General features: G+C 41.3%; 2 protein-coding genes across 2 annotated transcripts; one reads left to right on the forward strand and one right to left on the reverse strand.

The window, feature by feature from the left end:
* Positions 1-328: 328 nt before the first annotated feature.
* Positions 329-1,273, reverse strand: LOC105097942 (olfactory receptor 51I2). Its single transcript, XM_010990577.3, has one exon. The coding sequence runs from the start codon at positions 1,271-1,273 to the stop codon at positions 329-331; it is 945 nt and encodes a 314-aa protein (XP_010988879.3).
* Positions 1,274-9,870: 8,597 nt separating this feature from the next.
* LOC105097943 (olfactory receptor 51I2) lies at positions 9,871-10,815 on the forward strand. The gene has a single exon (XM_010990578.1). It carries the CDS (start codon positions 9,871-9,873, stop codon positions 10,813-10,815), a length of 945 nt encoding a protein of 314 aa, XP_010988880.1.
* The last annotated feature ends 3,125 nt before the right edge of the window (positions 10,816-13,940 follow it).

Raw genomic sequence — 13,940 nt, forward strand, 5'->3', positions numbered from 1 at the left:
ACCTTAAAAAGAGATGATAGAAACATATTATAACAGAATGAGGGAAGGGACAAATTTTGAGGATGTACTTCTTTGGCTTTAAGAAGAGGAAGTTTTGTCTCTCTCTTTTTTTTTTTTGGTAAATTATGACCTGGTGTACCTTGCCAAAACTCTGGTTTGGGCCTTAACTAGTGCCAGACTGTCATCAAATATCTGGTGACAGAAATCCTAATAGGTTTGTGCCCAAAAGGAAATTTTAAAAGTCTTGTCAAAACAGGTCTTAACACCTCAAATTTGTGAAGTAACAGTAAATATCCTCTGAATTTTGGCCTTTCAGTATGCCTCCTGATTAAAACTTGGATCCGACTAGCATTCTGCTAAGCTTTTGATGGATCTCTTTGGTTTTGATGGAATAGATAACAGGGTTGAGCATCGGAGGCACAAAGGGATAAATAAGGGACATGAGTGTGTGCACGTGGGCTGGGGCATGCTTCCCATAGCGAGCAGCCATGGACACACCAACCATGGGCACATAGAAGATGAGCACAGCACACATGTGTAACACACACGTGTTGAGTGGCTTTACCCGTCCCTCCCAGGATGCAATAGCAAGTACAGAACGCAGTATGAACATGTAGGAGAGGAGAATGAGTACAGAGTCCATGCCAAAGGTAGAGATGACAATGAAGAGACCAAAAATATTATTGATGGTGATGTCACCACAGGGAAGGCGGATCAGATCTGGATGCAGGCAGTAGGCATGGGATAGTACATTGGTCCTGCAGAAGGGCAACCTCTTCAGAAGGAAAGGCAGTGGGAAAACCATGCAGAAACTGCGGATGATGACAGACAAGCCCATGTGTACAACACGGGCATCAGTGAGCACTGTGGCATAGCGCAGTGGGTTGCAGATGGCCACATAGCGGTCAAAGCTCATAACCAGCAGGATCCCAGACTCCATAAAGGAGAAGAGGTGGATAAAGAACATTTGCGCCATGCAGGAATCAAAAGTGATCTTCCTTAAATGGAAGCAAAATGCGGCTAGCACAGTGGGCAATGTGGAAAAAGACATGCCTAGATCATTAACTGACAGCAGGGACAGGAAGTAGTACATAGGCTGATGCAAGCTCTGCTCCTCCTTGATAATGAAGAGGATGAGAGCATTGCCCACAATGGAGACAGTGTAGAGGGCAGCAAGGAGCAGGAACACCCAGTGTTGGGAGGTCTCCAGCCCTGGGAGTCCTGTCAGGGTGAAAGTTGGCAACTCTGAGCTGTTGTGACGGTTAGCTCCCATGCTGGGACAAATGTGCAGACTGCAGGACCACTATCCTGTAAAGACAAACATCCAGTTTATTCATGACCTAGACCTGATATTTGAAGACTCTCACCTACCATCCAGCCCCTCACTTTACACCGTTAATCAATTCTGTTCACCAAATCACTCATTTTTGTCTCTTTTTGTCACCATGATTTCTAGACTTGTCTTGTTACGGAAACGACAGGCCAGTCAAGAAACAAGCACCACTCGGAGGGTTGGAGTACTCAGATGTATTATGCCAGCGGGCTCAGAGGGCCTTCTGCTCCGAAGCTCTGAGCACCTTCAAGACATGCACATGAGGTTTTATAGGGTAAAGTACAAGCTTGGGGTATTCGGCCAATAGGCATGGAACAGCTTTAGCAGCATTATCATCACAAAAGTGGAGGCGGGGAGGCAGCAACATTCCAAAGCCAGATATGTCTCTTTGAAAATCCAGCTGGCTAGCAAAAACACATAAACAGCAAACCAACACTAATTAACCTAGATTTACAAGTTAGTCTAGCAGAACTCAGATCAGTATTCCAATACTTAGACTTGTTAGCCCAGCCCAGCCTCTCCTTCGCATTCCTAGACTTATGAGTTATCTTGTCAGACCAGCCCGGTTTTTCCTTCACAGTCTGAGATTTTTCAGTTTATCCAGCTGGTTAAACAGGGCTCACTGCCTTCCTTGACACCCTTGCCTGTTTCCTCTGTGCTCTATCTCACATTCAAAGCTATGATCTTATCAATCTGTGGGCATTTCTTTCTTCAAGACCTAAGACAAAATTCTGATGACTGCTGCCTTGACTACTCTGCCTTCCTGAGCATTCCACTTTTTCATCAAGCCATAAACTTTCCCCCTTCCCACTCTCTTTCTACTGAATATTTACTGCCTTATGATGACACCCCCAGCTTTCTTATTCCTGTACAATCTTTCAGCTCTTCGATCTACTCATCCAGACTGAAGATAGATGCACAGAAAGATACCCATCCCTAGTGAAAGCCTTCTAGAGATTCATCAAGATGCGCTTGACTGCTGTATTTCCGCTCATCTTTTCGTTCTTCTATCCATTTATCTTATGGCATTACTTTTCTTTGTGAACAACTTTACGGAAAGTCTTCTCTTAATTAATTTCTTTCAGATCTGAATAGCACCTAGCTCCCTAAAGCCACTGGATTAATAAGCAGTTCTCAAAAGGAATATATATGTATGTGTGTGTGTGTGTGTGTGTGTGTGTGTGTGTATAACTGAATCACTAAGTTGTAATCAGAAATTAACACAACATTGTAAATCAACTATACTTCACTGAAAAAAAACCCAGCCCCCCCAAAATATCATTTCTCTATACCATGGAATTGCCTCTCAGTGTTCTCCATCTCTCTGAACAATACTATCATTATGCCTAAGATTGAGACTCAAAATCCAAACGTCATTTTGACTCTTTCCTTTACTACTACATTAAAAGGGGTAATAATCAATGAAAATGCTGACCCCTAAGTGCCTCTGCCAGCCTTTGTCCACTTCCTTCCACTGCAGTTTCATGCTTCAGATCCAAGAAATCACATTCTTGTACCATAATATTGCCCTCCTAATAAATCTCACGTCTCTATTTCATTCTGTAATCTGGAGTAGGACTAATATTTTTAAAGGGCAAATCTGAAAATGGTGCTGTTCTGATTAGAAACCTTGAATGCTCCCTTATTACCAGAGGGTCAAATCGAAACCCACTGGCCTAGAATTAAAAGCCCACTGTGGCCAGTACTAAATGGATATTTCTGGTCTCATTCTAAAAATTTCCGGACTTGTACCTCCAGATATCCAGATGGGTGTATTTGCTATTATCCAAGCATGAATTACAGCTCCCAGATCTCAGACTTGCCCAGAATGTGTGGGCAATATGTTCAATCCATCTTTCAGGGCCCAGGATCGGTGATGCCATCCTCCATACAAATTTGACTGGTGATTGCTAGAGGAGGTAACTTCTCTCCATGCCCCACCACTCCTACAGCTACAGGTTTACATCTTCTTTTGCGCCCCTTTCTCTGCCTGTTCTGCATTATAGCTTTCTATCATGCAGCTCTAATAATTCCCATAGAATCACGAATCCCATCTTCCCTCCTGACTCAGCTCTGACTTTTATTAATTGTTTCAGCCCCTGCTGCGCAGGCTGAGCACGGGAGGTGCACTCAGTAAGTCACTGATCCCTTCCGGTTTGGGGTTCTCTTCATTGTAAATTGGAGATGCGAAGGAACTTTGCTGATGAGGTTGCGAAGGTCCAAAAGTGGACAGTTGTGAAAACTCTTAACACCAAATACTATGCCACTTGGAGTTCCAAAGGCTGCTTCAGACCCCCACCTCCAGCCTCTCAGCTGCCTTTTCAACTCCATCTGCATCAGGCCTCTTCTGTCCTTTCTTTTCAGGATTCATTTTTTTTTTTTCTCCATTACATATTCATAGAATCTCTGTGTTTTCCCCACCTGCAGGCTCCTCCTAAACATTTTTGTTTGCCTCTGTATGCGATAAGCAGACATACTGGAGTCTTTTAGCACTGAGTAGGATCTTGACAAATGGCTTCTAAAGCAGCCATTGTCTTTTTAAATGTCCCCTCTCCTACCAGATTAACTCTGAAAAATGCACACAAAGGTATCTACATCTAAAGTGTAGCCTGAAGGGGTTTCCATGCTGAGAAGTAATGCCTGAAGCAAAGGCAGTGCAGGATTTCAGAGAACAAGAGCAACAAATAGAAAATGAAGAATCGGGTAAGTTTTAAAGGTGAAAACAAGCAGAGAAAAAACCAAAAAACTGACCCCAATTAGGGACAGTCTTTCCTTCTTCAGATTGTCACATTATAACACTCAGGATTTCTCAGCTGGGTCAGAGTGCTTTAGAGCCTGAGTCTGGAGTGTCTGACCCTCCAACTTACCTACCGGAGAGAGCTCTATGCACGGAAGGAAGGGCAGCAGTCGGGGCCCTGCATGCCCTGCCCATAGCCCCCCATTACCTCTGCCAACTCTCTGGCCTGAGCAACATAAGGCTGCATCCAGGGAGTCCCTTGAGCTTACGTCAGCTCAGGAGCTCATGGGCCGCTGGGAATAAGGGCGTCTACTGTGTCCCGCCCCTCTCTGACTTGGTGTTTCATTGCTCATAGGGGTATGCAGGAGTAGAAATAATCAGAACGGGAAGGGGTCTGCAAGAACATTGTATATAGCCCCTCGTTTTGTAGGAAAGGTCTTAGAGCCTAGGAAGGAGAAGAGACATCTCAATTTTATAGCTTGTTAAAGATCAATGGAGAATGTAATAGAAGCATTTATTTAGGTTAGGAGGTTAGGGGAATCCTCCGTGGGGCAATCTAAGCTAGCAGATACCGGATAGGGATCCAGCCAGATGAAGGGAAGGGGAGTAAGGAGAAGCTTCCAAGACTTGGGGAGCAGCACTTGTGAAGGCCACGTGGGAGGGGTCAACTTTGCATATTCACGGAACTGAAAAATCTTTGTGGTTGCAACAGAAAGAACAAATGGCTCAAGATAAAGTTAGAAAAAAAGGAAGTTGTCATATTACTCAGGGTCCTCTGGGCCATGTGAAAGTTGGATTTGATTATATTGGAAATGGAAATAATACGATGAAATTTTACTTAAAATATTTCTGTAATTTGGAAAGTAAATAGGAAAAGGGCTGAATAATGTAGGGAGATCAGCAAGGACGCTAGCGTAATGATCTAAGGTTGACATATTGATATTCTGATTAGAGAGTCACTGGGAATGGGAAGAAGTCGATTAAACAGATGTTTAGGAGGTAAAACTGAAAGGACATAATTATTTCTGCAAGTAGAGTTCACTCCGACACTTCTTCCCCTGAACATCTCTAATTTATCCTTCAAGACCCAATCTAAACTACTCTTTCTGATGTTTCCTATTTATAGCTGTCCAAATGTCTTTTCTGAAGCAGACTGACACAGGAAATGACTTGTTTAGTCTCTTGTCCTGATCACTGTGAGAGCAGAGAGGAGGCCTATCCTCTTCGTTCTTCTACCTCAGACTCCCTTCCGTGTGGTTCTCTCTCAGGGATGAACTCCCACGAACCAAGACAGTGGCATACGTGCACAATGTTATCAATTAACAATGAGAAATAGAATTATTACGTGGGCAAAAATTTTCTTCTCAACTTGACTAGCACATCCTACCTACCTGGTAAGAGACAACCATAGTTACATTGGAGGTGAACAAAGAGAAAGAGGTAAAGGGCATAACCATAAAATTCAAAAGTTTTATGTCTTAAATTCTGATGGACAACTATCTTTCCCCAAAACCCTAAAACATTAACCCTGTAGTCCCTGGTGCTTAGTGGGCCAGTCATGTCTTCTCCTTATAACTGCTTGATGGATGCTGTCCTTCAAGTCTCTTTTTTCTTTGCTTTAATCTCCTCTTCCAAAGGGTGGCTGTGCTTGTGTGCATGCATGCGTGTGAAGTATATGTTTATAATTATGATTTTTCATCCAGATTGGAATCTTGGTTTCTCTAATAACTTTTGCAATGATCTTGGCAAGTGTCTTAAACTCCCTGAATCTCAGATATCTCATTTGTAAAAAGAAGACGGTAAATATAGCTGATAAGGATTCTGTGAATATTACATAAGACTTTGGTGTTCCTCTATAGAAATTTCAAAACAATTAAAAAATGAAACCCTAAAATGAGTGTTGTAAAGTCCAACACATTTCTAGTCTTCTCATGAAGAAGACGTTGATGTTTTGATGTTTTTAAAAAATGTTATCTAAATATACTAAACATAGGTTTTTTGTGTGTTTCTCTGTGGCTTTAATTCTGTATGTTTGGTCTGCCTACTGAAAACTCCAGTGCTGACTTGAGGCATTATAAAATGTATTCATCAGGTTTTCTCTGATGATTAAGTAAGTTCATCTTTATCAAAAAACCTAGCATGGTCACAGACACTTTGCAGGTGCTCAACAAAAATCAGCGTCACTTCTCTCCCATCCAAATCCCTGGTAATAAAAGATGGCCCTGACAGTGGAGATAGACCTTGGGACCTGAATCAGGAATAATTATGCACAAGTCTTGACTTTGTTAGCAATTTCATGGTGGATGTCAGCAAGCCTCTTACTCCTTAAAGTCTTAATTTCTTCATTACACAATTTGGGTGTGACAAAATACGGTCCAAAGACTCTCTTAATTTTAAGACATTTGAATTAGTATCTTGGGACTCAGCCTGCCCACACAGCCCTCAGGATTCCCAGAGCCAATTGGCTATCCCATCTTCTCAAATTATTTCCTGACAAATGGAAAACTGGCAAGTCATTGTAGTTCTGGTTCATGATGACTTACCATGTAATATTGAGTTTCATGGTCAACTGGATCATTATGGGCATTTGTGCTCCAATTTTACAAATGAGGGATTTGGAATTTGAGCGAACTAAGTAATTTTCTTAAGGACACCGAGACAGGGAAGGTGGTGGTTTTGAACCCAGATCTGGGCAAAGGGTGACAAACTGTCCCAGTTTGCAGCTACAGAGGGTTTGTCCCCTGTGCAGGCCCTTCAGTGCTAAACTAGCACAGTTCCAGGCAGACCAAGATAGTCACCTACTTGCTGACCATAACTATTTAAGCTCTTAGTGGTTATGTTGTTTTGTTTCTTGAAATCTCTTTGGGTTGTGACATAATTCATAGAAAGATCTCTAACTTGGCAATCAGGTCTGGGATTCAGTCTAGTTGTTTTCTGACTAATTGAATGGATTCTCTTAGTTCCTCTTCTATATAATGATGGACAACACAGTTATAACTCAAATCCCTGAAGCGTGTAAGGGGGAGAAGTGAAAGGACACAGAGGAGCCATCCACTCAAGAGTTTTCACATTCCCTGCTGCCCCAGCCACCTCTCTAAGTCCTGAAACTTACTGGGCCCAGGGGGCCCTTAAGATGAAGCTTTATAGCTCAAAGGAAGAGGCTGGCTGGGAGGTTGTGTGCAGAGCCCTCCATGTTTCTCCCTAAGAGACCCTTCACCTTTCCTCTCATCACTAGAGCTGCCCTGGGGAGGTAAGTTGGGGCTTCAGCTCTCCCTTCACAGAGGTCTATAGGAATCACATTTATAGCTTCAAAATCCTAAAGTGATTTAAGGTACACTTATCTGTCTGTGATCTAAGTTTAGAGATTTTCTCTTCATTCCACTTCTGCCCTCAGACCAATACTCCTCATCTGTAGCCCTCGGTGCCTGAGATCCCCCAGTTGTTGTTTGGTGCGGTTGCTTCTGTGTGATTAACTCGTACTCTAGTATTCTCACTGCAGAGTGGATACACAGCCAAGATAAAAGGAGAGCTTTTGTTCGGGAAACTGAGAGTGGTAACGCAGAGGACCAGGGAACCTCAGCCCCTAAATGTTCCTCTTCATCAGTTGTCATTTATTTAGTACATATCTTGCACAAGAGTCGTGAATATGAATTTTAAATGTTTTACTCTGTACTTTGCTATACAACAGCTGCAAAAATAAAGTATAAAGAAGTAAATTAAATTCATAGCTGGCAGGTGCTAAAGCTTAGGTAAAAACTCAGTAATTAGATTTTAGGAGAATTATTTACGTTATCTGGATTTATTTTACACTTCAAAATGTGGGTCATAATACATTCTCCCTTGGATAGTTTATTTATCCATTTAATCAATAAGAATGAGTAGCAGGAATCTCTGAATCCTAATCCTAATCTACGCCCAGAGACTTGGCTAAGCATTGAGGATAAAATAAGAAGAAAAAGAGATGATTATGGGATCCTGTAATTCACTGGGGGAGAAAGATACTAATCAAATGATCAAACAGATATAAAATAATTAATTATGATTCCAAAGTATGATAAGATTCATGAAGTATGTGTGAGGATACATAACAGAGACATACAACCCACGAGCAGAGAAGTAACCGATGATTGGTATCACTGGAAGATTATGTGTTCCCAGGCGGTGCATATGCTGCTGCAGGCCATAGTAAAACTGTTCGAATTTTTGCTTGAATTCTTATTTTAAAAGTGAAAGGAAACCACTGAAAGGTTTTCCATAGGAGTGTAATATCATTTTATTTATATTATTAAGAAATGATTTGGCTGCTTCGTGAAGAATGGATTAGAGAGAGGCATGACACTGAGCTGGGTGAGCAGCAAGAAAGGTTCTGCAGACATCCTGGGGAAAGATGCTGAGGGACAGAGTAGTGAGACAGATGGGACTGATGGATTAGCTGGAAGTGAGACAGAGAGGAGAACCGGTGTTAAGCATATTTTGGAAAGCTGGTAATTAGACCTGAGAGTGGAAGAGTGTGAGAGATTCCTCCAAAGTTTTTCTGGCTTAAGTGCATGGATAAATGCTGATGGATTTTCATGAGATAAGTAATATTGCAGAGGATCTAGTATGATGATTAACAGAAGTTCAACTTTGCATGTTGTGTTTGAGATGCTGATGAGCTATTCTAATTGACAGCCCAATAAGGAGTCAGGTGGTTGACTCTATAGCCAGAAGAGAAATCTGAGCTAGTGACATAAATTTGGGATAACTGATGTACAGAGGAGAGGTAAGAACATTATGAGTGGGAAATAATTTTGAAATACTGGTTATGAAAGAGAGCAGAGGAATGAGTGATTACTAGAAGAATATGTGGGACAATAAGAGGGGTTTTGTTGTTGTTATTTGTCTTCTTTGGGATTATATCCTGAAATTGATCCTCAATAAGGAAAAAATTGGTGTAGGTAGGACATACGAAACTGATAAGAGTGATCTAAATCCCTTACTCTCAAACTTGGCTGCCTGTTGAAATTGCCTAGGAAGTTTCTTTTAAAAAAATACTGATTTTTGACTCCCACTGCTAGAGATTCTGATTTATGGTATGAGTGTGGTCCAGGAAAAGGAGATTTTTTTTTAAAGATCTTCAAGTGAATCGAACATACAGCACAGTTTCAGAATCCTTATTCTAAACAGAGGGAAAAATAAGAACATTCAAGAGAGAAAAACCAAGAGCAATCAAGAGTGGAGGAGCATGAGAGTCTGGACACTTGGTGAATAAGTGAGGAACTTAAGCAACAAAGAGAGGATAAAGAGCTGGAGTGATGCTCAGGTGCAGGCAAGAGAGGGGACACAGCCCAGAGTACAGACAGAAGTGTCATCACCTGCACTCACGGGAACGCATTAGTAAGTGAAGAGAACGAAGGAAAGGCCTTGTGGAGGTCATACCGTACCTCACTTCTTGAAGAAGGTGATGGCTAGAATTGGTAGATAGAAAGGGAAAGTCATTTTCTGCTATTGGAGAAAAATTTGAGTAATTTTGCCAAGAATACTGAGACAGGGAAAATAAGATATCATGTCCAAAACAAGAGTCAAAGGATTTTGTGGGGAAGGGATTGGAACCTACGCCCCATCTGCAGATATGATGAGACTGCACAAGGCCTGAGATCTAACTGATGATCCCCCAGCCTCCTCCTTCCTAATCTTTCATGATCTTTGGTATGAAATGTAAGTAATATGTCCTTTCCATCCTGGACAGTGACCAATCCTTCCACTGTCTGACCTCATTTTACCCTGGTTGTATTTCCCCAAAAGCTGCTCAGGGACCCTCATGGGAAATTTTGGAACCAACATCTCGAGCACTACCAGCTTCACACTAACAGGCTTCCCAGAGGTAGAGGGACTGGAGCACTGGTTCGCTGCCTTCCTCTTGCTGCTTTATGCTATCTCCATCCTGGGCAACATCCTCATTCTCTTCATCATAAAGGAGGAGCAGAGTTTGCACCAGCCAATGTACTACTTCCTGTCTCTGCTGTCTGTCAATGACCTGGGTGTGTCCTTTTCTACGTTGCCTACGATACTGGCTACTTTGTGCTTTCATGTACCAGAGACTGCCTTTGATGCCTGCCTGACCCAGATGTTCTTCATCCACTTTTTCTCCTGGACAGAGTCTGGGATCTTGCTGGCCATGAGTTTTGACTGCTATGTGGCCATCTGTAACCCCCTGCATTATTCTACAGTGCTCACTGACACCCGTGTGGCTCACACGGGCATATCCATCATCATCCGCAGCTTCTGCATGGTCTTCCCGTTGCCTTTCCTTCTGAAGAGGCTGCCCTTCTGTAAAGACAACATGCTGACCCATTCCTACTTCTTGCACCCAGACCTGATCCGCCTGCCCTGTGGAGATACCACCATCAACAGCACGTATGGCCTGTTCATTGTCATCTCTGCTTTTGGTGTAGACTCAGTGCTCATCCTCCTCTCCTATGCACTCATACTGCACTCTGTGCTGGCCATTGCATCCCAGGAGGAGAGGCTGAAGACATTCAACACATGTGTGTCACACATCTGTGCTGTACTCATTTTCTATGTGCCCATGGTTAGTGTGTCCATGGTCCATCGATTTGGGAAGTATGCCCCTGAGTATGTGCACAAGTTCATGTCCCTGGTATATCTCTTTGTGCCTCCAATGCTCAACCCAATTATCTATTCCATCAAGACTAAGGAGATTCGTAAGAGGCTACACAAGATATTACTGGGGACTAGGTACTGATCAGAAAGAGAACTTCTAGAAATCCAGGTTTCTAAGAGTTTGTTGTTATTGCCAATGTTTGGGTTTACAGGCTAGTCTGTTGGATGGTGTCAATCTCCTATACGTGGACCTAGAGTTAGCTATATGGTGTAGCCTGGCTATAATCCATAACTTAAAACATCAGGCTGCCCTACTTTGTACTTAACTGAACCATAGGTTTCCATCAATGATTTCTCTCAGATGCAATAAGGATGAGTCTTCAACCAGACTCTTTTATTTGTTCTAATCTACTGGTATCATCTATACTTTTAAGTAAAGCTCAAAAACAGACAAAACCTGATGCATACATATAAACCATGTTATAACTGGGGGTTATGTTACTTGAGATCATAGGTACCACCCAATACTTTTATTATTCTGAGACCTATAAAATGGCACATATATGCTTGCCATACTGACATTGCAGCATCAGCCTGGATTCAGAACTTTAAAAGCAGGAGAAAAGTTTTGTGGAAAACAATCATTTGTTGCCGTGTCTCACGCATGATGAGGGGAAGGCTCACCTTTCTTCTAGGGAGCTAGTAACCACCCTAATGGGAAGGAAACCATAAACAAAACAAAAAGACAACCTATGGACTGACAGAAAATATTGTGCAAATCAACTCTAGGATCATAACAGGGAGCCAGACATCTTCTAGAAAGAGACTTAGCTCTGACTCACAGAAGTGACCTCAAAGAAAAAGTGCTACTTTGAGCTGTTCCCATAGTAAAAGAGGGGGCCTTAGAGCCAGTGAAGCTGGAAAGCTACTCTGTTATCCCTTCTCAGTCCAGAGAATCCTCCTTCCAGTTATTCTGGAAAACCATCCTTCTTTATATATGGATATAGCTAACTCTGTACACTGTTTTGAGCAAACAAATGAAAGAAAAAAGAAATCAAGAACTAAGATTAACCCACAGCCCTGGGATTCCCATGTTTACAATGGAGAGTTTCCTTTAAAAAAAAATTTTTTTTTAAATTATATCCTAATGCTTCAGTATCCAGACCTGAATATTAAAAACCACATTGTTGAGTGTGTGTTCAGAATTTTTTAGGTTTCCTTTTAAGAAACACTTCCTAATCTCAACTGAAGAACTGAGGAATCACAGAAGGCATGAGGATGGGAAGAGTGAGTACCACGTAACAGGGAATGTATTTCTCTCAGCCTTCTGTGCAGTGACCCCTTCTTCATTGATTTAACACACGTGCGTAGAGTGACTACTCCAGGTCTAGCTCTGGGTTAAGCGAGGGGATGTGGAAGTGGGTTGGGCCTGATTCTTGACAACAAAGAACTTGTGACACTGGAAGGTGCTTTATTGCCTGAGTCTCAGCGGTTGAATACTCACGTGCAGAGTTAAGTTCTTAACAAATAAGGGATCTCAACACATTTCTTTCTGTGCCACAGAAGGACTTACCTTCCAGCTCTTGGTTGGAAGAGGACCACTGGGATACGTGCACAGACACACAACCTATTTTTAGTGACTAGAGATTACAGAGAAATTTGTTGAGGAGGCAGAAATTTTAAAGCTTTCCTTTTCTTGTTTTCTTTTTTTTTTAACATCATGTGATTTTATTTTTTTTTATTTTTGGCGGGGGGGGGTAGTTAAGTTTACTTATTTATTTGTTTATTTTTTAATGGAGGTACTAGGGATTGAACCCAGGACCTCTTGAAAGTTAAGCATGCCCTCTACCAGTAGGGCTGCAACCTTTCCCTAAAGCTTTTATTTTCTTAATAGAGAAAAAAAAATCCATTATATGTATGTATGTATGTATTCATGTAGGTATATATAATATGTGTTGGGAAACAAGCTGCTGGAAAACAAGCCACACCTAAATTTCCATGAGCTTAAAATATTATACTCACACTTGCTTGCTTAAAATGCACATGCTTGCTTTGTTTTAATGTTTTAAGCAGCAGATGACCTATAGCACATATTATGCTAAAGAAAATTTCAGGTGAGCTATCCTGAGATTGACTATAAGGGCATGAAAGAAAGCAGATGTTTCCTTAGGGTAAAACAATGGACGGTCCTGAAAGGCCAGATCATCCATTAACAGAACTTTGTTCTGGCATGAAAGCATGTGGTTAAGCCCAGGGGAAATATTTGCTATCTCAAGATGTCCCGGAGGCAACAACAGGATACATTTAGAAATTTTGCATACCCCGAGGAGGGTGATTGTTCCTGGAAGGGATAGGCCTGAAGTTAATCAGTTAAACAGCAAACAGAACTTGGTGCTTCTCGCATGGGATATCTAAAGCCCCACCTCTTTGATCGCATTTTTTCTGAGCTGTATACTCCTAATAAATATGATGTCGACCAGGCATTTGGGGACTCTCGAGCCACAAGATCGTGAGTCCCCTGGTCCCACCTTGCTCTTTACTTTGTCTCTTTGTTTCTTAAGTCTTGCATCGCCGTCCTCAGACATGGTCCTGAGCTGCGCTGGATGCAACATATGTGTATGTGTTTTATTGCTGCATAATAAATACTGACCAATTCCCTAATTAACACACTTGTAGGGAAAAAATGCTTTTTTTTATCTGAGATAAATTGTGTTTGTTAAAACTGTTAAAATGAATATTTAAGTAGGGACTGATAGCTAAGTAAATTATAAATAATGAAACTTTTTATACTATTGTTGTGTGAACTAAATGTTAAAAGGCTTCTTTAAGGAACTACGATGAAAACATATCAATATGGGTTTAAAAATAATGAGCAATTGTCCGGTTTATACCTGAGTTGTGTCTTATAACTCTCTTTTCCGCTAATAATTAAAGTCTATTTTTCTACATTGTTCGTAAAAATGTTCTTGTAGTTATCGGCTTTCCAAATGTTGAGGAGTATTTCCTGTGAATTATAATCCATACCTAGCTGAATAATTGGCATGAGAATTATTTCCAATCTACTGTCTATAAGCCAGTATAAATAAAGTTTTGAATATATTTGTTTAGCAGAAATTTCTTCATTTGAGTTTCAGATTTACTTTACTTGCCTCTTCAACATTTAGTCAAGAGTTGTTTATTAAATTCCTGATTCTCAGCTTTTTTGAGTTAAAATCCACAATAGATTTTGTTTTCACGAACACGTCAAATATAGAAAATGTCATTTAG

This window comes from Camelus dromedarius, chromosome 12, assembly GCF_036321535.1.
Source record: "Camelus dromedarius isolate mCamDro1 chromosome 12, mCamDro1.pat, whole genome shotgun sequence".
NCBI lineage: Eukaryota > Metazoa > Chordata > Mammalia > Artiodactyla > Camelidae > Camelus > Camelus dromedarius.

Bases quoted from the DNA above. Each gene is read 5' to 3' on its own strand.
- LOC105097942 (XM_010990577.3), bottom strand. From the start codon at position 1,273: ATGGGAGCTAACCGTCACAACAGCTCAGAGTTGCCAACTTTCACCCTG.
- LOC105097943 (XM_010990578.1), top strand. From the start codon at position 9,871: ATGGGAAATTTTGGAACCAACATCTCGAGCACTACCAGCTTCACACTA.